General features: G+C 43.5%; 1 protein-coding gene and 1 pseudogene across 1 annotated transcript; one reads left to right on the top strand and one right to left on the bottom strand.

Moving 5' to 3' along the window:
- Nucleotides 1-2,925: 2,925 nt before the first annotated feature.
- On the top strand, nucleotides 2,926-10,681 carry LOC136469968 (F-box/LRR-repeat protein 13-like; annotated as a pseudogene).
- Nucleotides 10,682-12,402: 1,721 nt separating this feature from the next.
- Nucleotides 12,403-18,382, bottom strand: LOC136473617 (MACPF domain-containing protein At1g14780-like). Its single transcript, XM_066471266.1, has 7 exons — nucleotides 17,632-18,382; nucleotides 15,268-15,506; nucleotides 14,398-14,599; nucleotides 14,236-14,316; nucleotides 13,967-14,150; nucleotides 13,662-13,828; nucleotides 12,403-13,404 (listed from the first exon to the last, which is right to left on the bottom strand). Exons 1-7 carry the CDS (start codon nucleotides 17,869-17,871, stop codon nucleotides 12,676-12,678), a joined length of 1,842 nt encoding a protein of 613 aa, XP_066327363.1. The 5' UTR covers nucleotides 17,872-18,382; the 3' UTR covers nucleotides 12,403-12,675.
- Between the last annotated feature and the right edge of the window lie 4,844 nt (nucleotides 18,383-23,226).

Genomic DNA, 23,226 nt, shown 5'->3' with positions numbered 1-23,226 from the left:
CGCACCCTGGCCCCCAATCGGCGGTGTTCCCTCCCTAGCCCCCAAGCAATGGCACACGAGGCTAGGTCGACATCGGCAGTGCATCAGCCTTCCTCGGCCACGACGGCAACGGTGGCAGTGGATCAGCCTTCCTCGGCCTACGGCGGCGGCGACGGATCTATCTTCCTCGGCCCATGATGGCGCCCCCGGTCACCAAGCAGCGCCCTTCCTCCTGGCCACAAGCAGTGGCATGTTGAGGCGAGGTCAGCAATGATGGGCGGATCCGTCTCCCTTGCCCCTCAATGGTGCATACCCCAAGTGGCAGCGCCCCTGTCTCCTTCAGCACTAGCGTGAGGTTAGGTAGGCGATAGTGATGGATCCGGCTACCTTGCGTCATCTCCATGTCATTTCGGGTAGCGCGAACCCATCTCTGTGCTGGTCGGTTCCCATCTCTTCCTCCCTAATCCATATGATTTGGCTTCGATTTTGATCACCATGTAGTAGATCCTTTTATATCTAATCAGTTAAATATATATAATTAACAAAGATTTCATCTGTTGTTTCATTTAATATAATATTATGAAGCAATGCCGGTGAGTATGAGTGTGTCTAATGTATTCCTAGGTTTACTAAATAAGAGAAGAAAACTATATGAATGCAGTGGAGTATCATACATTAGTTTTCGCAAGTTCAGCCCAACACAATAGTGAAGTTACATAGGTACTTTCTTAGAAATGAAATTTAAATATGTGCACTATTAATACCTGAGTGGTGTCCATTTGTGATTTTCATACCACTTTATATGATATACATTGCCATAGGGATGTCATTGTATCCAATGAAATATGTTTTAATCTTACAGATTTCTAATTTATTTTTGGTGTAAATTAGTCCATATAGGATTTACTGTAATTAAGTACATATAATGAATTTGTCTAGTGAATGGAAATATCTTACTGTAAATTTGTTACTGAATCTGTCAACTGATGAATAATTTGTCATGTTCCACTTTCACATGTTCTTACTATAAAAGGCAAACTTATTTTTGGCAACAAATTTTATTTTTTATTATAAAAACCTTGTCGTCCAGTGAATGGTTAGTTAAATTTCTCGCTACACAAGATTTATGCCTAGCTGAGTGTCAGTGCATTTTGTTTGTGCTAAAACCAGTATAAATTGTAAGGCTGCAATAAAAAAGAAGTATATGATATAATCTGTTTCTTATGAGCTTCTCTAAAGACTATGAATATGCTGTAGTATGCAAGATTTCTGCATACATGCAATTTTCAGGGAGCCTCATGAATCATGTTCTCTGCATGCTTTTTTATGATTGTTTTCAGATTTTGATTCTTTCAATTTGCAATGGCAACCAAAAAGGTACTAGTAAGATGAGTAACTGATTTGTTGGTATAATGCTAGGAAGCTTGATCCCTTTGAATTGTGAACCTTTGACTGCAGATATACATGGATGCTTACAGAAAATGCCTAGGATGTCTGACTGTCTCTGACTGTATTTTCATCTACGTAGTAGTCTATCTAGTTGCTTCAGTTCTCCACTGAAGTTCAGATTTGATTGTCTTTGAACAACTCTTTTTCTGGTTCAGTTATGCTTGTAGGTCGATAGCAACATAAAGATCAAGTACATATATTCAGCAAGGGTTCGGCTGTCACTTCTCTGAACCTTCCTTTTATTTGTTTGTGTTGTCAAGTATTCGTCTCCTTATCTCAACAGTTCTCGGAAATAAAAGAACTTGACAGTACTTTGCTCTGCAAATGTTAAAGTTTATAAAATGCCTTCAAATTCTTATTAAACTTTTAGTCAGGTGGATTATAAGTTTGACTGGTGTTGTCTCTTTCTATTGCCTAAGTTAATATTTATATTAAATTGGTTGATAATTTGTATGTGTGTTTGACTGCTATTGTCTCTTTCTATTGCCTAAGTTAATATTTATATTAAATTGGTTAATAATTTTAATGATGGATTGTATATATTCTTGTGAACTGGACTTATAATGGTAGTTTATATAATGCTCTTGCGCTTGTGGTCAGATTTGAATTATATATGTTCTGGTATATATATATATATGTTCTGGTCAAATTTGAATTATGAATTTGAATTTTTTTTAGCGAAAAATGTACTAAACCGTCCCTACAAATAGGTATTATAGGGGCGGCTGGTACTATAGCCGCCTCTATAAATCAATTTTATAGAGACGGCTGGTGTTACCAACCGCCCGTACAAATCGATTTATAAGGGCGGCTGATAACACCAGCCGCCTTTACAAATTGATTTGTAAGGACAGTTTGGGAACTGTCACTACATATGCATGATTTGTAGAGACGGTATGGTAGAGACGGCTGGCCGAGCCATCTCTACAAAGCCTCACCAGCCGCCTCTAGAAACCATTCGTATAGTAGTGTGCTCTTGTGCATGTCGGCTGCACCTAGAAGGCCTCGAGCGCGTCCATTGAATCTTGAGGATTTTTGTAAGTCAAAACGCAATTTTTATAAAGGGCACTCAAATTTCTTTAAAATATTAGGCCTTTCAAATTCATATAAAAATATCATATAATAATATTATGTATATAATAGATTTATTTTTAAGAAGATCCCGTGGCAACACGCAGGATATGCTTATATAAAAATATTAAATTTTATTTTTGGTGGCAATATTACAAGAAACGCTATAACATTGCATTTGAATATTGCTCACCATTTGTAAATATAGCAGAAGAAAAAGGTACCCCTGTCGATGCTTGAGGTTGCAAGCCCACAAAGCCCCTACGCCGACCAACTACAAAACCCACAATTACCCACTCCCTCGTCCCCCGTCTCTACTCACACATCCCAGACCACAGTCCACACCGACCAAAACCCTCGTCGCCGTGATGACAAATTCCGCCTCTACTCCGTCGCTGGTGGCCGTGGAGCAGCGGCCGCGTCGCCATGGATGACATTGCTAAGATGCTAGTCCACGGTTTGGATTTCTTTATGATGGATGGAAACATGCTCAGTTTGACAAAGACCGCCTTCACCAACCTGCCCCACCTACCTACCGCCACCGCCGCCCCCTCTTCGGCTACGTCCCTGTGGGCGCCCTCGACAGGGTCGACCGCATCAGCTTCCTCCCTGACGTGATCATCTGCGGCATTGTCTCCCGCCTCCCTGTCAAGGATGCCACTCATCCTCATCGACGCCCACCTCCTCCCCAACACCTCCATCGGGACCGGCCGCAGCCGCCTCGGCGCCGATCCGTGCGACATTGCCGATGCGGTGTCCACCATCCTCGTAGCACACCCAAGTCCCTTCTGCCGCGTCTACCTCATCGGCACCCCAATGGAGACGCATGTCGATGAGCTTGCGCTCTAGCTCCAGCACCTAGCCGCCAAGGGTGTCCAAGAACTCATTTTTTCAGCTGCACAACAAATTTTGACTCTACCGTGCATCTCCTGTTAGTTGATCTCCACCAATAGGCCCAACGGCCTATTGGGCCCTTGGATCTACGCCCTGATCGGGGGCGCCTAACCCTAATATGGTTGGTGGGCCCCTATCGCACAGTACTATAAAAGAAGAGGTGGGGATCAAGGCTCGGACCATGAGGTTGACCGGAGCCACCGTTACCACCTATAGAAAACCTAATCTGATCTAAAGTGAGTGCTACCAGTGATGGGAAGCCCCACCGACTCTACCATCACCACTGCATCGCCACCACGACGCCTACAATGCCACGGTACTGGCGTCCATGCTGTTGCGGGCAACTGCGCTAGGGCAAAGACTAGGGCTACCAAGGGCTACCAAGATACACCAACAGATGCCCTTTTGCCCGCTTGATCTACACCTAAAGTTTAGAGCTTAATTTAACATTGGTATCAGAGCGAGGTTAAAAGTGTGTAGATCTAGTATGGGATAAAGTACAGAAAAGAAATCAAATAAAGAACAAGGGATCCATTTTGGATTGAAACCCTAACCCTAACTGGGTAAAAGAAAATAGAAAAGAGATTAGGAGGGTGGCGGACGTCGCTGACTATCGGTCATCACCGCCACCTCGCGGGGAAAGCTGCTACATCGTCGTCTTCGCCGATGCGCAGCAAGAAAAGATCAGAGGGTTCAACCGTACCCAAGCCAAAAGAAAAACAAATCGGGTTAATCCTAACCCCAATCGAACCCTAACCCTAACTGGGTGAAAGAAAGAAGAAAAGAGAGGGATTCGGCCTAGAAGAGAATCAAAGCCGAACCCTAAACCCGTGAAGACCCTCTAGGGAAGAAGAACAGTGGGTCAGATTCTGAACCCTAACCCTAGATTTAAACCCTAATCCCCAACACTGGTTCGGATAAGAGAAGAAGAATCCAAATCCAAAAGAGAAGAAGGGGAAGAGGGGAAGGGGCTTATCTCGCCGATCTCGAATCAAAACCAAGAGCAAAACCGAATCGGGTTCAATCAAACCCTAACCCTAACTCACGACGAGGAAGGGGAAGAGAGCGATTCGGTACAAATAGAAAAGAAAAGAAATCAAATGAAAGAGATGAACCAAATCAAATGAATCAAATTGGGAAAAGAAACCCTAACCCTAACCCTAATCCCCAATCGCATGACTAAGATTCAAAAGGGGAAGAAGAAAGGGAAGGGTAGAGGCCTACCCTTGCCGCTGCCGACATCATCATCGCGCGAGATGAATAGGTGCGCTGCCATTTCACCGACGCGCAAAAAGATAGCACCATTGCTGCTTAGGCACGGCCTCCACGGGCGCGCTGGGGCACCGCCACTAGTCCGCTCGACGACAGCGCGCTCACCCATGTGGGGAGCACACACATCGACGAAGGGGCCGGCAACAGCACCATGTCGCTCGGTCGCTGCTGCTGCTCGCTGCGATGAGAGCTGCTGCGCTGAGAGAGAGAGAAAGGAGAGAAAGAAATGCCTAGGGTTTCTGGGGCAGCCGTGGCCAGGGGGTTTTTTGATCCAGCCACATCGTCGCTCGGCCATCGGATCAACGTGGACGCCTCAGATTCAATGGGCCACCTTTCAGTCCAGGCGGGCGAGCGCGGCGGGCTACTTTTGTGGCCCCATCCTAGGTTGTGCCCTGGGCGCGGGGGAGGAGTCGTGCACATGCGCGAAAGAGCAGCTGTTGCAGGCTAGGCCGCTACTATAGCTGATGGGCCTGGGCTATGCTGACGCGTTGCTGGGCTGAGGGCGCTGCTGTTGCCAGCTGGGCCGCAGGGAATTTTTTCTACTGCCAGGCCGAATGAATAGTAAATAGAGTTTTGTTTTATTCTTTTCAGAAGCAAATTTTGATAGAATTTTGTCTACTTTAATATCTCTGTTAAAATTTGAACCAACGGGATAATTTTTCAGAGAATATTTGAGGAAAGTTTAATGCTTCTGAAAAATAGATAATGAATTTTTTCATGTCTTCGCTGCTAAAGAAATAGTTGATTCTCTAGTTATTTTAAACCAACATGATATTTAATTGGAGAAAAAGAGATTTTCACATGATTATGATGTTGTTATTTTCTGACCAATGTTGTTAATAACAATATCGTAATTTTAATGATTTATGTATTAATTCTATTTCTGCCCAACGGTGATGTATAATTAATGTATAAGAACAATTGTATGTTTTGATTTTGACCAACGTTGGAATCAAGGCATGCAATTGTTGTTATTTTTTATCTTAAGAAAAAGTTTGACCTGACCTTCATCTTGACTAAGGTGGGCTAGGCAGTCACCTCACCATGTTTCACATAGCCTGTGGCACCGGTGAGGGAGACAAACGAGGATGATGCCGCTTGGGCAACTAAAGAGAGGGATTTTGAATCCCAAAAGATGTTCTATGATCTTGAGCATAGGAAGTGGGTCACTACCAACAAAAAATATTTTGCTGTGATAAAGAACATGATTGAGCCTGCAATTGTGGGCTCAATCTCAGAGTGTGACACGGTCACCAAGTACCTCGATAGAATAAAGAGTCAGTTCACTGGCTCTTCAAAGACATATGCTACCCAGCTGATAAAAGCAGCTGGTGACAGAGAGTTACTCTGAAAATGGTGGTTAAGAGAGCTCAAAATGCATCGTCGAATTATGGCACTGTCGATGAGGCCATATTTCGAGGGGGAGAATAGAAAGACTAGTTAAGAATAATATTCTTCCTCTATTAGAGCTCTTAGATTTAAAACAATGCAGAGAATGTATAAAATGAAAGTATGTAAAGAAAATTAAAAAAGATGCCCAACGAAGCCCAAGAATTTTACAGATTACACACACAGACATTTATGGTCCGTTTCCTGAAAAGAGTGTGGATGGTTATGATTCATTTATAACATTCATAGATGATTACTCTCATTATGGCTACATTTATCCAATCAAAGAAAGAACAGAAGCATTGGATAAATTTAAGATATTTAAGGCAGAAGTTGAAAATCAACATAATTTAAAGATTAAAATAGTCAGGTCTAACCATGGGTGGAGTACTACGGTCGGCATACCCCATATGGCCAAGTTCCTGGACCTTTTGCAAGGTTCTTACAGAAGAATGGCAAAGTAGCCCTGTATTCTATACCAGGCGAACCTCAGCAGAATGGAGTAGCTAAAAGACGCAATCGTACCCTGATGGATATAATGCGCAATATGATAAGTTACTCCACCTTACAGTTGAGCCTGTGGATGGAGGCGTTAAAAACCGCCACTCATATTCTTAATAGAGTACCAAGTAAGTCGGTGCCCAAAACACCGTATAAGTTGTGGACAGGAAGAGTACCCTCACTAAACCACTTACGTGTGTGGGGGAGTCCTGCTGAGGCCAAAGTATTTAACCCAAACATTGGAAAGCTAGATCCCAAAATAGCGAGTTGCCATTTCATTGGTTACCTAGAAAAGTCAAAAAGTTTTGTTTCTACTGTCTAGACAGACATATAAAGTTTGTGGAAACGAGACACGTTGTCTTCCTAGAGGATAAAATGATGAGGGGGAGCATGGTAGCTCGAGAAGTTGACCTTAAAGAGAAGCGGGTGTATGCGCCCACTCTGATGATTCATGAGCCAATTTTCTCACTCCCTGCTGTTGCTGCACCGACACTACAAGATACTGTGGTGTCAGCACCTGTTGTTATTCCGTCTGTGACAACAATGAATGGCGATGAGGATCCTGTTCTTCAAGATCCTATAAAACCTATTGCCACACATGAGGGGGAGCAACAACAGCCTCAAACAGAAGATGTGTCAAATATAGAGGCCCTTAGAAGGTCTCAAAGAGTTAGAAAATCAGCTATTTCTGCTAACTATGAAGTATACAATACTGAAGAATTTCAAATGGAGGATGATCCCACCTCATTTGAAGAAGCCATGAGAAATGATCATTCATCAAAGTGGCTTGAGGCCATAGAAGATGAAATGAAATCAATAAATGCCAATAAAGTTTGGGGCTTAGAAATAATTCCTAAAGAAACTAAAATAGTATGATGTAAATGAGCCTACAAAATAAAACTTGACTCTCAAGAGAATATAGAAAGATATAAAACATGACTTGTGGCAAAAGGCTTTACGCAAAGAGAAGGGATTGATTACAATGAGACATTTTCTCTAGTCTCATGTAAGGATTCCTTCAGAATCAAAATGGCATTAGTGGCACATTACGATTTTGAATTACATCAGATGGATGTAAAGACGACATTTCTCAACAGAGACTTGAAGAAAAAATGTTTACATGGCACAATAGAAAGGTTTTGTCGTGGAAGAAAAAGAACGAATGGGATGCCGCCTAAAGAAATCCATTTATGGATTAAAACAAGCTTCAAGACAGTGGTACTTGAAGTTTAATCAGACAATAAGGAATTTTGGGTTTAAAGAAAATATAGAGGACAATTATGTATGTGGAAAGTTTAAGAATAGAAAGTTTATCTTTTTTGTCCTATATGTAGATGATATCTTACGTGCTAGTAGTGATGTCAGTCTACTGCTAGAGACAAAGAAGTTTTGTCAAAATTTGATATGAAAGATCTTGGTGAACCTTCGTTCGTTCTAGGGATCAAGATTCACCGAGATAGAAGTAAAGGGGTATTATGACTGTCACAAAAGACATACATAGAAAGAATCTTAAAGAAATTCAGTATGCACAAATATAGTCCATCACCTGCTCCTATAGTCAAGGGCGACATATATGGAGATTTTCAATACCCCAGAAACTAATGTGAGATCGATCAAATGAAAGTGGTTATATATGCTTCAGCTGTCAGAAGCTTGCAATATGCTCAAGTATGTACGCGCTCTGATTTGACATTTGTTACCGGATTACTTGGTAGATTCCAGAACAATCCTGGAACAGAACACTGGAAAGTGGTAAAGAATGTCTTACGTTATTTGCAAGGAACGAAAGGCCTCATGATAACGTATAGAAGATCTGATTCACTCCATACAGTGGGATATTCAGATTCTGATTATGCGGGAGATATGATAGAAAATCCACGTCTGGATATGTATTCACTCTCGCAGTGGGAGCTATTTTATAGAAAAGCTCAAAGCAAACCGTCACTACATCATCCACAATGTATGATGATTTATGGCGTGTTATGAGGCAACGAGTCAGGTGAACTGGCTAAAGAAGTTCATACCCGGTTTGAAGGTGGTTGACGACATCTATAGACCACTTAAGTTATACTGCGATAATAATCCGGCAGTATAGTATGCTCACAACAATAAGTCAAGTGGTTCTGTCAAACACATTGATATAAAGTATTATGTTGTGAAAGATAAAATCCGGGATCATGTCATAAGTCTTGAGTATATAAGTACCGAAAAGATGCTCGCAGATCCGCTTACAAAAGACTTACTACCCAACGTGTTCAGAGAGCATGTAGCTAGCATGGATTTAAGGGAAAGCCTAAAATTCCTGGACAAAAGAAGGCCCAAAGTTAAGTATCTATTTCAGAACAGAGTGGTGTATTGTAGCTGTTAAATCTATCGGCAATTGATCGTGACAATGAAACATGCTCTATGCGCTAATCTGTAATGGAATAAACAAAAGTAAATAAAATTAAAAGATGTTAGTGAGATCGAGGAGAAGAATGTTAGTTGATCTCCACAACGGCCTATTGGGCCCTTGGATCTGCGCCCTGACCGGGGGCGCCCAACCCTAATATGGTTGGTAGACCCCTGTCGTACAACACTATAAAAGAAAGAGGTGGAGATAAGGCTCGGACCACGTGGTTGACCGGAGCCGCCGTTACCACCTACAGAAAATCTAATCCGATCTAAAGTGAGTGCTGCCAGCGACGAGAAGCCACACCGACTCTGCCGTCGCCACTGCATCACCACCACGACACCTACAACGCCACGGTACCGACATCCACGCTGTTGCGGGCAACTGCACCAGGGCGAAGACTAAAGCTACCAAAGGCTACCAAAATAAACAAATACCTTTTAAGATCTCCCTGCCACGCTCTTTAGATGCACCTCCCTCACAAAACTCTACATCGGCTTCTGATGGTTTCCGCCGACCACCGCCCTCCCTCCCACCGTCGCATTCCCATACCTCCGGGAGCTCGGTCTCTTCTCCCTCGTCATGACCGAACAGGACCTCGCCTTCGTGCTGAACAGATGCCCCGTCCTGGAGAAGCTCCTGATGAGCGGATGCCGGTGGCCGGTTTGCCTCCGCATTCGGAGCCACAGCCTACGGTTGGTGGAGGTATGCCAGTGTATCGCACCAGAAATCACAGTGGTGAATGCTCCACGCCTGGAAAGGCTCTTGCTTTGGGAAGCTTGGGGTGGCGGCAGTCTCACCTACATGTCCTCCAAGATCAAGATTGGCCATGCTCCGAAGCTGCGCTTCCTGGGATTCTTGGTGCCTGGAATGCACCAACTGGAGATTGGGAACACCGCCATCAAGGTGGGAAGCATCATTTTCGTTTACTTCTTGTGAATGTGGTTTTCATTTTGAACCCTGGTGGTTATATGGCAAATTTTTTTTTAAGGAAAGGCTATGGGGCAATGTGTGATCTTAGTTTCTTCTTTCAATTCCATGGAACCTCAAATTGCATCAATTGCAGGCTGAGACAAAGGCAAGCCCAAACACCATTGTCCCAAGTGTCCAGATGCTGGCAGTTCAGGTGAAACTTGGAACCCGCATTGAAGCTAGGATGTTACCTAGTTTCCTCCGATGCTTTCCCAACGTCGAGACACTCTACGTCCAGGTAAAATTTTAACTGAATATATACTTGTGTCAGACGAGACTGCTAATCCATTACCTGTTATTACCTATGTGCTCTGATCTATCTAATTGCAGTCCGTAAACGATGACTTCAAATTCTGGGGACCTCAAGCAGCTGGCACTGGCAAACTAAATCTCAAGTTCTGGAAGGAGGCAGGTCTCATTGAATGTGTTCAGCGGCACATCAAGAAGGTGGTTCTCCGTGAGTTCCGAGGGACAAGAAGCGAGCTTGACTTCCTCAAGTTCATCGCCGAGCATGCACGAGTTCTTGAGAAGATGGTGATTGTGTTGACCCATGGACATTCCCCTTCAGATCCGGTCGCTACCAACCTGAGGACTAGAATGGCTTCTGCAAAATGGGCCAATGCATGCTGTGAGCTGATGATTTTTCAGACTCCATTTGCTCAAGAAGGTACAACTTGGTGCTACCTATCAGCATTTAATCTTTCTAGCACAGACCCTTTTGATGTTTGAAAATGTCACGATGGGACATGTCAAAGTCATTAGTGGGTTGTTCCAGTATCCATATGCAAGGCACTGTTTCAGACTGCTTGCAGTGTGTTTTTTGAGGATTATGAAGCATTCTATACTCTGGTTTCAGTGACTCAAGTGTAGAACTTATTGATTAGCATCATTTGGTTTGCAGAAGATTTGTGTCGCTTATGTAATCTGTTTTCCGTTTTCAGTGATATTGCATTGGACACCTGCTAAATATTTTCTGATTGCTGATGGGAATATTTATGCTTCGCTTGCCATGTACCAATTTGTGTGTTCCTTAAAAAGAAATGTTCCATTTGGCATCAGATGGTACCTTTTCCAGTTCATTGTTCATGATTGATTAATCACACCCTTTGCATCAAGTCATCAATACAGCATAGGGTCTATTTGGTATGAAGGGCTGATAATGCCTATGCTCATCAAGATACAAAGGTGAGCATAGGCATTATCAGCCCTTCATAGTTCATACCAAATAGACCCTATGCTGTTGGCACAAACTATTACAGGTCCTTTCTACCCATGTCAAATTTGTTTTCTGTGTGCAATTATCATAAACTAGCTGCTTGTACAGGCTTTATTGGAACAAATAAGCTGGTGTGGACTGGCATATCTCTTTGGAAATCGGAACCACTTCAATTCTATTTGGTTGTGCCATGTCAATGTTGCTATATTACTGCAGTACTTGTGATTCCAGTTCCTTTTTTAAAAAAAAAATTGTAATGCTCCTATTAGGTCCTAATGATTCCACATAGTTGAAGTAGCTGATTCTGATTTCTGGAAGTTTATAAATCAATTTATAGGGTTGCATATCTATGTTTTGATTTTCTTATGCCACTACCGGTTTCAATTGGATTTGCTTGTTATGTGTTCAGATTTTCAGCTCCTTACTGGTTATTACTAGTTTCCTCAAGAAGTTAAGGATAAGTAGCTAGCTAGGGTTTCTGGTTATGATAAAACAAAATCTTTTTCGTTGGCATGTAGCCTTTTGTCATTGTTGTTAGGTTTGCATGTTGGCTGCACAAATCTTTATAGCAATAGAATAGACATATAGAATAGAAGGGTGGGCCTGGTGCAAGCGGTAGAGTCTTACCGCCTGTGACCGGAAGGTCCCGGGTTCGAGTCGCGGTCTCCTCGCATTGCACAGGCGAGGGTAATGCTTGCCACTAACACCCTTCCCCAGACCCCGCACAGAGCGGGAGCTGGTTCGAGTCGCGGTCTCCTCACATTGCACAGGCGAGGGTAAGGCCTGCCACTAACACCCTTCCCCAGACCTCGCATAGAGCGGGAGCTCTCTGTACTGGGTACGCCCTTTTTTAATAGACATACTGAATAATCCTAGATCCGATCGCAGCAAAACAGATCTAGAGAAGACTTATGTCACAGTGGTGACTGCTGAGGAAGAAGCATCACTGCATCAGTAGGTGGTGGGATCAAGGAGATTTACTCCTAGTGTTAGATTTGTTTCTGATATGGAAGAGGTAAACCGTTGGATTTGAATCCAACCAACTAAAAAAATCCCAGCATTGGCAAGCCAAATAACACACGAGCGTCAATTAGACGGATTTGGGACAAACCTTTGTACTTCGTTAATATATATAGTTTTGATACAAAATTGATGTCATTAGTTTTATATTCAAAGATACTTAGTTGTGGTTGTAATTTTGCATCAATTAATAGAGTAATTCTTAACCGAAGTCTTTCCTACTGATATAAAATTTATACCTTGTAAAAAATATTAATTCTTAACCGAAGTCTTTCCTACTGATATAAAATTTATACCTTGTAAAAAAAGGAGTAATTTACAACTACGGGCTCTAATTATACTGCACGGGAATTCACGGAGCATCCTCAACAGACCGGTGATTGGATTATTGTCACTGCCCTCTATACACTTCCTGTCGACCTCAAAAGAAAAAAAAAAACAATAACAAATCCTCATCCTATGCTTCTTCCAAAATCCTGAAATCTACAAAGAAGAGCCAGCTGTTGTTATGTACAAAGACTCAGCTCATGAAACTGTCACCCTGCGACGACTGCCCTTCATAGCCCAGCAGTGCAAACTTCACATGGATCCCGATCTTCCCTCCCTCCTTCACAAGCTTCGCCGCGATCACCAGCCAGTGGCCAGGGACATCGTGTGGCCCTTTTACCACCTCCGAAATGTCGACGAACTTGAGGAGCTTCCTGGACCGGAGCGGGACGGGCGGCCCATCTGGGTAGACACCTGAGTTCAGCTGCACCGGCTCGTGCTTCGCCTGCTGGTGGGTGTCACGCTGCGTGAAAGGGGAGCTCAGTGTTGTGCTGATCGTTGTCAGGAAGCTCCCCTTCTGAGACGATGCCGGAGCGTTCGTCCACTCGGTCCTCTGGATGGTGCAGTTGGGGATGTGGGTGTAAAGGAGGCGCAGATGCAGGACCTTCTTGGACCAGGTCCCCTTGGTGACGAGCTGGGCGCCAGTGACGATGAAGACTCCGCCGGGGGCTCTCTTGTGCCACTCTGGGTTGTACTTGATGGCGGAGGTGCAGACGCACGAGTAGTTCTTCCACTGGATGGCCTCGATGTACCCTGGGTCGCTGTCTTCGGACTCGCGCCATTCTGACATTGAAGATGCCACGGAGTCTCCAATCATGCTTGGAACACTGGAGAGGTGCTGGACATGGATGGCCAACCGGTTGCACTTCCTGCCCTCCAGGTATAGCCGTAGGCCAACCACCGGTTTCTGAGAACTAGATACCTTGAAACAACAAAGGAGAGCAAAAACATGTAAGTAAATAGGTACAAGCTGTGTCTTTACTGAAAGAAGTGATTCTCCCAGAGGAGAATGGCAATTAAATGAAACTCCTGTCAGTCCAAACTGTCAACAATTTACCATCTTATTTCAATCCTCAGAGAGACAGAGACTAAACTTACCATTTGGCAACGTAAATAAAAGGTGAATGAATGAATAAAACAATGCGTTTAAATCTAAAATGCAAATTAACATTCTGGTACCTGAGAAGTGCTGACATGGAGTTTGGGGCCGAGTAATCTGAACTGCATTGAAGGGTAGGAGCCTTTTCTCTTTTGGGGCCCAAGGACAAGCTCGTTGAACATAGGTGCCCATTGTAGAGGAACTTGAAACTCCAAGAAATATTGCAAGTCTTGAAGATCAGGTTTATCTGGGAAAACAAACATTATAAGATTTTACTCAGTAAAAAACATTCTAAGCAAGGTATTCTATTGGCAAGTAAAATGCAGTTGTTCTAAAAAGCGTAATACAATAACAGTTTTAAAAAAGACTTGTTCTCAAGACTTACAGCGAAGATATAGATTGATAGCATGGCTGAGGTAACCACTACCAGGAATACCAGTTAGAAGAGAGGTGATGGGGACAAATTTGAACATAATGGCATCGGGTTTCTTTGCCACTGTTTGCAGCCATTTGGAGTGGTTGGGTAGGTATGCTTCTCCTCCCCTCTTCGAACATGTAATTGTCAGGCCCTGTTTGGAATAGTGGCACATAATTTTTGTCACCATATCAAGAGACAGCTAAAATTGACACTAAGTTATATAAGAAAATACATACATCCTTGGTTGATGCTTCAGAATAGCTAGAAAGGTGCAGGTTATTAGAGTGTTGCACTATCCTGACAAAAACATCAGGCACCTGTAATAAAAATGGATCAGATTAGCTAAATTTTGGTCCAATATATGAGAACACAATCTGAAGACAGAAATATATTTGTACCTTGCTCTTGCCATCCTTTGTCTTGCGATGTATTGGGGAGTGGTTCTTCCCATCAGAAAATAAGAAATCACCAAGGTCCTCCAGATGCAACTTAAGATCAGCAGTTGAAACGGTTGAGGAATGACTTTGTTTAACACATATGACATCCTGACCTCCGATTCCCATTTCAACAATTATGTGTGTCCCATAAGTCTTGATAAACCTGATATTCACAAGATTAGCAGGTTTTATACCAAAACAACAGTTTGATGTATTTATGGTGGTTTGGGAAGTTTATTGCCAGGTAAGTTCATCTTTTTTAGACCAAATAAAGTTAAATGTTTGAGAAAATTAGAAAGTTCTGAAAAAGAATCCCTGGTTTATAGTTCCCAGCTCAAGAACTGCAATATTGCAGACGAGTATATATAAGACTCGCGGTTGGTGTTAACAAAACCATAACAAAGAAACGTGGCAAACTAGAAATTTAGAAAATCCAATCTGAAACTATTTGTAAGTGAGTCTCCAATGTAGCAATTGGTTTTCTTGTAGATGGCATTTTTCATTCGTTAATTAATGCCTTCTATTTATAGAGAAAAATAAAAAGCTTTATGGATGACTAGGAGCCCAGGAATGAAGTAAAGAACAACATATAACGGATATAAAAATACACCATGGCAAATAAAATGACAGGTCAAATCTCAGAGAGCACGATAAGAACATAAAGAAATCATATCGTTTGAATGCTGGTGGTGATTGTGAGGGGCTGTTTCTTTCTCTATATAATACAAAGATACGAAGCTCTCCTTCGTATTCGAGAAAAAAACATATCGTTTGAATGCATCAGACAAGAAGAAATGAATTATGAGTAACAGGGCTAACATAGTGTCTTACCATGATAATGCAACAGGATCCCACTTGGATGGAACAGCCTTTTTTACTTCATCTCGAAGAACTAATGGAGAAGCCTTTAGGTGCAAATTGTACAAAGAAATGAAATATCCGTCGAATGCTAGATGCTTGGTCTCTTTGGCATCTGTCAACCAAGCTCCACTTAATTCAAAGAGAGCGTTAAAATAGCCTGACGGAATTTTCCCTTGGACTGAAGATTTCTGATTAAGCAATTCTGACATCTGATCAAGAAATTTTAAATGTGGTCAGAATAATCTGTAAGCATTTGCAGATAGAGTTCAACAACTGTAGTCATCGGACTTCATAGTCAAACTTTCTTTAGTCGCCGATTAACCCTTCTAGTAACTTGGATCAATTCTACTGGCATATTACTAGAAAGTAAATTTCGAGTGAAGAAATAAAGAAACAGTGGCTTTTAACCATGATATAAATAAGGAACACCCACCTCCAAAAAGTGAAAGGAGCAGATTTTTAATGTTACAACCCAAAATACTAAACTATTTTTAGAAGGGAAAACAGAAAAAGAAACACCGAGCTAGCATAAAAAGGGTACATTGAACAGTACTCCTTCCGTCCATAAAATAATGCAATTCTCACATCCCGATGAGTCAAACAATTCAAACTTTGACTAGAATTATATAAAGAAGTACTAACACTCATGAAACAAAATAAGTATCATTAGATTAGTTATAGAATTTATTTTCATAATAAATTTATTTAGAGATATAAATGCTAACATTATTTTCTATAAACTTGATCAAACTTGAACTAGTTTGACCGGCACGCTTCCCATAATTGCGTTTTTTCTGGACAGAGGGAGTACCAAACACAGCCATACTCTGGAGTTTGAATTTATCAGAAACAGGGCAATATCAAATGTTAAAGTGTTAAGCAGAGAGATGGTAACCTAGTCGTGGTCTTTTTACTCGTAAGCGAATGATACAAGCCTACCATGTGAATTGTACTTAAACCAAGCCGTCAAGTAAAGCTACTTTCCACCTTGAAAAGCAAGAAGGTTCTACACATTTAACAGGCCACATGGCCCAATGACATGCTGCAGTCGTGCACCGGAAATACATGAAAAATAGTTTTGTCCAAAACCACCTCCAAAAGTCCCACAATGTTTTGTCATAGACTCGCAGTGTATACCATCTTCCATGATAGCGACTAGCTTTTCCTCTGCCACGGGGTTACACATCATTTGCTACCTTGCTACACTTCAGTTAGAATGGAAGGCCAACGACACACAGTTGTACTAGTAGCCCTGAAAGGCTGAAATCCACCGGAAGCTACTACTAGTCTGAATGTCACAAGAGTCCTAATCGCACATCAGCATGATGTAACGCACACCGAACCGAATCGCTGAAGGATTTGCACGGAACTTTAATTGCTGCCTGCCAGATCGAGGAGACGTGATGAAGGCAGGCAATCAGTCGGCTGGTGCGTATACGATCGTGGATTATTACTGTTGGTTAGTTTGGTGTAAGAAAAAAATACTATTCTGACTAAAAATTTACGATTATTTATGACCAGTCGAACATGCTCAATATCCCCAGCCGATACAGGTGGCCGCCAAACTCCGATTGGCCGTAGGCATCAAGCACGCAGCAAAAGGGATCAGCAGGATCATTCCAGGACGCCAGACATTCCCCGGCGTTAATGAATGGAAGGCCGTGGCAGCTCGATCCTGATGCTCCGCCGCGGCCCAGTAAATTTACGCGGTTCGTGGGGCGCGCGTGAAGACTCGCTACTGCTACTAACTAGTCGTACAGTACTATCGAATTTGTGCCCCCACGCAAAAGAAAAGAAGAAGGTGTCGCTTCTACAACTTGTTGATAATGATGATGATTGAACTTTAAGCACAGGACTTAGATTGGTTGACTGACATATTTTGCGAACGAGAAAGATAATTGCCATACCGCGTTATTTTTTTTTAAAAAAATAAAAGAATAAAAGATGAAAGAGTTGAAAGGCAAATAGAATTTTTGACGCCCAAATCAAATGGGTAAATTTTGAAGCAACCAGCGACAAGAAATGCGGTCCCGTTCCCAAAATCTGGCAAAGCCAAAGAGGAGGGTGAATTCGACACGCCGTCTCCAATCAACCATGAGGTGTTGATTCGGTCGCGATGTTGCGGACGCTACGAAAACCAACAACAAAGGCATGATGAACCCAACCCCATCCGATCCCTCACCTCAAATCCCCGACCAATCACGGCGTCACAACAGCAACCCGCGGGATAAAACAGGGCAGCCAGCCAGGTCCGTCCGACTCCGATCACGCGGTGCGCTGGAAGTGGAAGCAGGAGGAAGGAGGAGGAGACCGCGGCGGGCGTGGTACGCGCACCTGGTTGAACTCGAGGACGTCGGAGCGGAAGCGGATGCGGTCGCCCTTGTCGACGCCGACGTCGCGCGGCACCCCGCGGAGCGTGGCCCCGCCGCCGCCCGGGAGCGGCACGTCCCTCGTCTCGTCGCCGAGCTCCACCAGGCGCCGGCCCTCGCTGGCCTTGGCGAACCGCAGGCGGAAGTCGGACGTGAGGTCGAAGCCGGCGCCGAGCGCCCGCACCACCTCGTCAGCCACTTCCATCACTGCTGCACAGGCACGCGCCTCCTCTCCCTGCTCTCCTCCTCCTCCTCCTCCTCCTCCTCTATCTAGGCAAGATGAGAAGAGGCAGCTACGGCCTACGGACGATGATGATGAAGCAGCACCCAACCACCGCCCGAGCGCAACACGTCTCTCTCTCCTCAATTCAACGGAAGAGGGAGGGAGAGAAGAAGATGACGAGGGAAGGTTTGACTATGGAAAAGGTCGAACGGGGCGGGGTTCGGTGGGAATGCGGCACGTGGGGCCCGCAGGGGTAGGAGGGAAGCGGGAAGGAAGGCAAGAGAAGAATGCCGCAACGGCAACGCTATTGCCAGTGCCACAGCCCACAGGCCACAGGCCACAGTGGTCGCCCGGTCGGACACGAAATAAAAACGAACGAGCGGGGCGGGATGGATCGGATCGGAGGATTGGCAGCAAACAAACGCGGACGCAACCGCGCGGTCACGGTCACGGTCCCTCTCCCTCCCGCCGCAACCGCGAGGAGGATGGTCACCTCGCCTGTTGCTTGGACCTTGGGGCTGCAACAAGCTCAAGCTGTGCAAGAAAGCCCATACCATGTATAGGCTACAAAAGTATGTTGTAACTTTTTCTCATTTTGCTCTATGTATATATCGTCTGTCTATCATGGTTACAAGAATTTTTGTGCACCAAGAATCATGGAATGGTTGCAATAAGCATCACTTTCCAACTTCCATTCCAATAATTGCAATAGTATGGTTGCTATAAGAAAATAAAAGCACAGTGTGTAATTACATGAATACGACACCTCTTTTTAGGTCTATTTAAATACTCCCTCTGCCTTGATAAATCAATTCTTAGAGTTGTCTTAAGTCAAACTTTTTTTTATATATATTTGACTGAATTTATAGAAAAAGATTGTTAAGATTTATAACACCAAATTAGTATCATTAGATACACCATAAACTATATTTCGATGATGTGCTTATTTGGTGTCACAAACATTTGTCCTTTTTTATATAATCATATCAACACTATTAATTGATACCAAATTATAATCAAACTATTAATTGTCACAAATATTCGTCAAGTCTTGGGCCCTAATTAGACACCAAATTAGACTAAAGCAAGTCGCCAATAGTTGATATAATTTGGTAAATGTACTGGAGTTAATAGTGTTGATTATTCTTGCCCAATGATTAGCCCCCTATCCTCCTAATGAGTATTTTAACCCCTCAAGAGTAGACTTTTTCAACAAAAGAAAGAGTGATAATATATTTCAACTTGACAATCAGATCATTGGGATAGAAACTCCTATAATATTTTTTTTAGAATAAGGACTACAACATTTCGGCCTTCAATTCACAAGTGAATGAGTATGGTCGTGTAAAACAGACACATGGTACTTAGACCACACTCTGGCATACGGTGATACAAATATAAGACATAAATCAAAGAAACGAGACTCTAATCCTTATCCTATTCTGACAACAAGATCTAAACTTGCTAAAGAAAGCCAACTCCATGGCTTCCATCAAGTGACTATATTCCACTAGTAAAGACATCATGTGATGAAACTTGCACAAACTCAAATATTGATAGGGAAGAACTCTAGCAAGCACCCCATCTTCCTCATCCAAACTGATAAAAGATAGGTCCTCCCTCAGACCTCCTAGTACCGACTAGCTGGCCCAGAGATGACAGAAGCATAGCGCTGAGTACAACCGGCAAAAGTCCTTTAGCCCGAGAGAACTCGGTGCCTCCTTATCAGCCACATCTATTGGCACGACTGCTACTACCGCCCGAGGGTTGAGATTACTTGTCTCGCTGTGTGAAGAACGACCTCTAAAGCAACACCTCAAAGGAGTAACAATGAGAGTCGGTGCCGCCCGTCCGCCTGAAGAACTGAGGTAAGGTTTTCACCTAGAGGTTAGTGATTAGGAGGACTGTATAGTGCCATGACAATGACTCCAAGAAGGGTACAACACCTAAAGGTGTGTCCGTGATCGAGACCGGCTAGAACTAGCAAGGCTTTCGCCAACATCTCCACAACATATGCCCTACAATCCACACAGAGAAAGAGTCTGACATCAACACATAGTCTGCCCAGCATGCACCTCACACAAGGCTTTGGCATCCATGGCATGGGGCCTCACTGCCTCATCACGTCGCCATTGTTCAATTGATGTAGGATTGAATTGTTAACCACACCTTCAAAGTAGCCACCGCCGACCGCATAGGGCATCCCTTGAAGTATATATCGCATAGATAGGGCCGAATCTAGCCACAAAGACATCGGAAGCCTTGTGGTTGCCCTGGCAAAGGGTGTCACCACCATGGTCATCTGACTCCACCAACACCCAGTGACGCAAGGTAACAGCACTGGATCATCAGGACCGTGCCGACCCGCGTTGATGCAGCTATACAGGCACAAGGTCCAGCGAGAAACCCATTCCGCCGCCTTCCTTGTGGCTGTCCGCTTGTGCAACGCGATGAGGAGGGTTGTGGCGGACTGGCGGCAGTGCACCGAGGAGCTGCCCGTGTCACCGGCGGAGGTGGCGACCAAAAACTTCCACAACATTAGCCAAATGTAAAGTTTGATCTAAAATATTATAGACGCATGTCCTACCCAAAAAGCACATTTGAAAGACTAAGAGAGTGCATCCTTAGATTGGTAGAGTCTCACGAACGTCTAGTGAGTTGTTATATCTATATCGAAAGAGTTGTAAAGAATCCTAACCCACTTTCCTACACTGAGTCAATTGAATCTCCTTAACTACTAGCACCGGAAGCAGCAAATATGTTAGGAGGAAGGAGGTCACTTAAGTTTACAATTTCTCATCTCACGCTAATGACCTCTGCATCGTCAGAGTTTTTAGTACCATTCCGAAATGGATGTCTGCCTTATAGTAGACAATAAAGCGACCTCACCTAGAATTTTTAAGTATATAAAAAAATTGAAATCTTTGGCTACACTACGTATTACTACACGTCAACAACATGTCATTTTTGTTGTAAAAAAAAAACAATGTCATTTTGAAAATTATTTGGTCAATGCAATGGTCAACATCAAACTTTACTTTCATCTGTCGTGTAGTATTTATTAGTACCTTTTTAACTAGGCATGTTGAAAGAGCATATATCAACAAACTAACCTCAACCTGCATGAAATTGAGAATCCGAGGTAAAGGGTGAGTTCTTTTCCTCTCCTTCGAATTTTGCGAGGAGCCATTTGTTTTTCCCATACGGACACAGCACAGAGCCGCAGACCTCCAACCTCTCCCAGTCTCCCAGCTTTGCAGGTCGCACTCTACACGAGAGCAGCGTCGCGAGGCGTCGGGTCGCCGATCGAAACCGGCGGACTCGATCGGCCGTCACGGGTTGAACTTGACCCAAACTCAACGGGGAGGCGGAGCTGAGCGCGGCACGCGCGTCGACTGGTGGCCAGGCCGAGCCGACAGCCGAGGCACTCGCTCTCATCAGTCTCGGGCATCCGGACAGCCCGGCGGCTCCCGGTCCACTGCCTCCGCCAAAGACGACCGCTTCCACGCAAGCCACTGGCACATCCGCACATGCGTGCCCTATCGGCTATCGTCTACGGAATATGTGTGTCCGATCGACTATAACATCGCCGCATGCAGATGCAGGGCAGGGCAGGCGCGGCGGGCGAGCAGGACCAGACACTGGCCATGCCCATCGCCCCAATGAACCCAACTGGCCAAGGTGTACGTGCACGTGGCTCACGAGTGGAACAGATCAACGTGCACCCGTGGTCCCAACCGATAGATCGTTAGGAATTGTGTGCGTCAACCAAGCTATATAAGGTTGGCCCTCCCTCTGGTGTCGGGTACCAATATTTGATTCGATCAGGATGTCCAAAGTTGACACTTAGATTAGTGTTTTCTATCAAAAAAAATAGCCTATAAAACTATTCTACTCCCTCCGTTTTAAATTATAAGTCGCTTTGATTTTTTTTTTGGTTCATCCATTTTACTTTGCATCTAGACATATTATTATATCTAGATGCATAGCAAAATAGATGTATCAAAAAAAAAAGTCAAAGCGACTTATAATTTGGAATGGAGAGAGGAGTATTCACTATGAAAAGAATTTCACGTGAAGAATATCCAAGTAACACTAGGATGTGTTGGTTCCTCGATGAAGACAGATGGAACGGGTTGATCCTGTCGTACCTACTGTTTGGTTTAGGGGTGAGCGACATTACTACAGAAAACGATTTCAACAGACAACCTTTTTTATTTTCAGAGGCGTGCAAAAAAAATTTCGGTCTCCAAAAATAAACACAGGCTTGGGAGACAATCAATTCAACCCCACCTCTAAAAATCCATTAACAGCTAAGAAAAATCCTCCATTTATACATTCCGTTTATTTTTAGGAACAAACTATACAAATGTGTTTCCAGACTCGATTCTCAGACCCTTCTCGGACATTAACGAAAGTTCTTGGGATGGATATTAATGGAAGTTCTTGCGATGCAACTAACTGTGTTATGATTTTCACATGATAATTTTTTTGAACTAAAACTGTGGAGCATTGCTCCCCAACATTTTATTACCCATAAAGAAAGTACAAGAGAGTTAGCAAAGTGCTAACCAAGGCAAGAAACTACTTATAAAACCACTAGGGAGGAAAAAGAAGAAGGTGGGAGACTAACTTTACAAACTTTGCAACCAAATCATAACTAAGGGGTGAAGAGAGGGGTGGAAGCGACACAACTGAAGTTTAACTTCTTGTGTGAAAAGAGCCTTCCAAGCAGCTACTGATGGAAGCTTATTGCTGAAGATGTAGGCATTACGTTCCTTCTAAATGCACCAAATGACTGTCATGAAGACCTCCATGAAGAAAGGATGCGGCGATATACTTCTCTAATGAGCCACCATCTAAAAAAGGCTACCCTGCAGGCCCCATTGGATGCCCAACATAAACCAGCGAGTTACACTGGAAGTGCATTTGAAGAAAAGATGCATAGTCATCTCCTCAACACCTTCTTGGCACATGACATAGTTGTACCCTTCCTCTAGGTGTTTTTTGCGGTGTAGGACATTCCTCATATTGAGCCGATCAACAAACAATAGCCAAGTATTGAATTTGATTCTTGTGATCAATTTGGCTTTCCATATCCAGTGGAAGGGGACAGGTAGAGTGATAACCATGAAGTGATGCATGTAAAACTTAGCAGAAGAGTATTGTGTGGAGTTCCAGATGTAGGACCAACTACCATTCTGAGGGTGTCCAGCCAATCTATGAAAACCAAAAACTTATTGTGTGCTATTCTAGACATAGGTAACCTGAACAAGTCAGCTGAACACCGTAATTGATGAGTGAGTGGGTGGGTTAGGTGCACCACTCGCCCAGTGG

This window comes from Miscanthus floridulus, chromosome 8 (genome assembly GCF_019320115.1).
Source record: "Miscanthus floridulus cultivar M001 chromosome 8, ASM1932011v1, whole genome shotgun sequence".
In the NCBI taxonomy this organism is placed as follows: Eukaryota; Viridiplantae; Streptophyta; class Magnoliopsida; order Poales; family Poaceae; genus Miscanthus; species Miscanthus floridulus.
The sequence above is the reverse complement of the archived record's forward strand: the minus strand, read 5'-3'. Positions and strand labels throughout refer to the sequence as shown.

What these genes read in the sequence shown, in the direction of transcription:
- LOC136473617 (XM_066471266.1), bottom strand. Translation starts at nt 17,871, where the DNA reads ATGGAAGTGGCTGACGAGGTGGTGCGGGCGCTCGGCGCCGGCTTCGAC. An exon ending in CTGAAGCATCAACCAAGGAT is followed by an intron (nt 14,151 to 14,235) that starts GTATGTATTTTC and finishes TATTCCAAACAG; the next exon opens with GGCCTGACAATTACATGTTC. An exon ending in TCCATGTCAGCACTTCTCAG is followed by an intron (nt 13,405 to 13,661) that starts GTACCAGAATGT and finishes TGTTGTTTCAAG; the next exon opens with GTATCTAGTTCTCAGAAACC.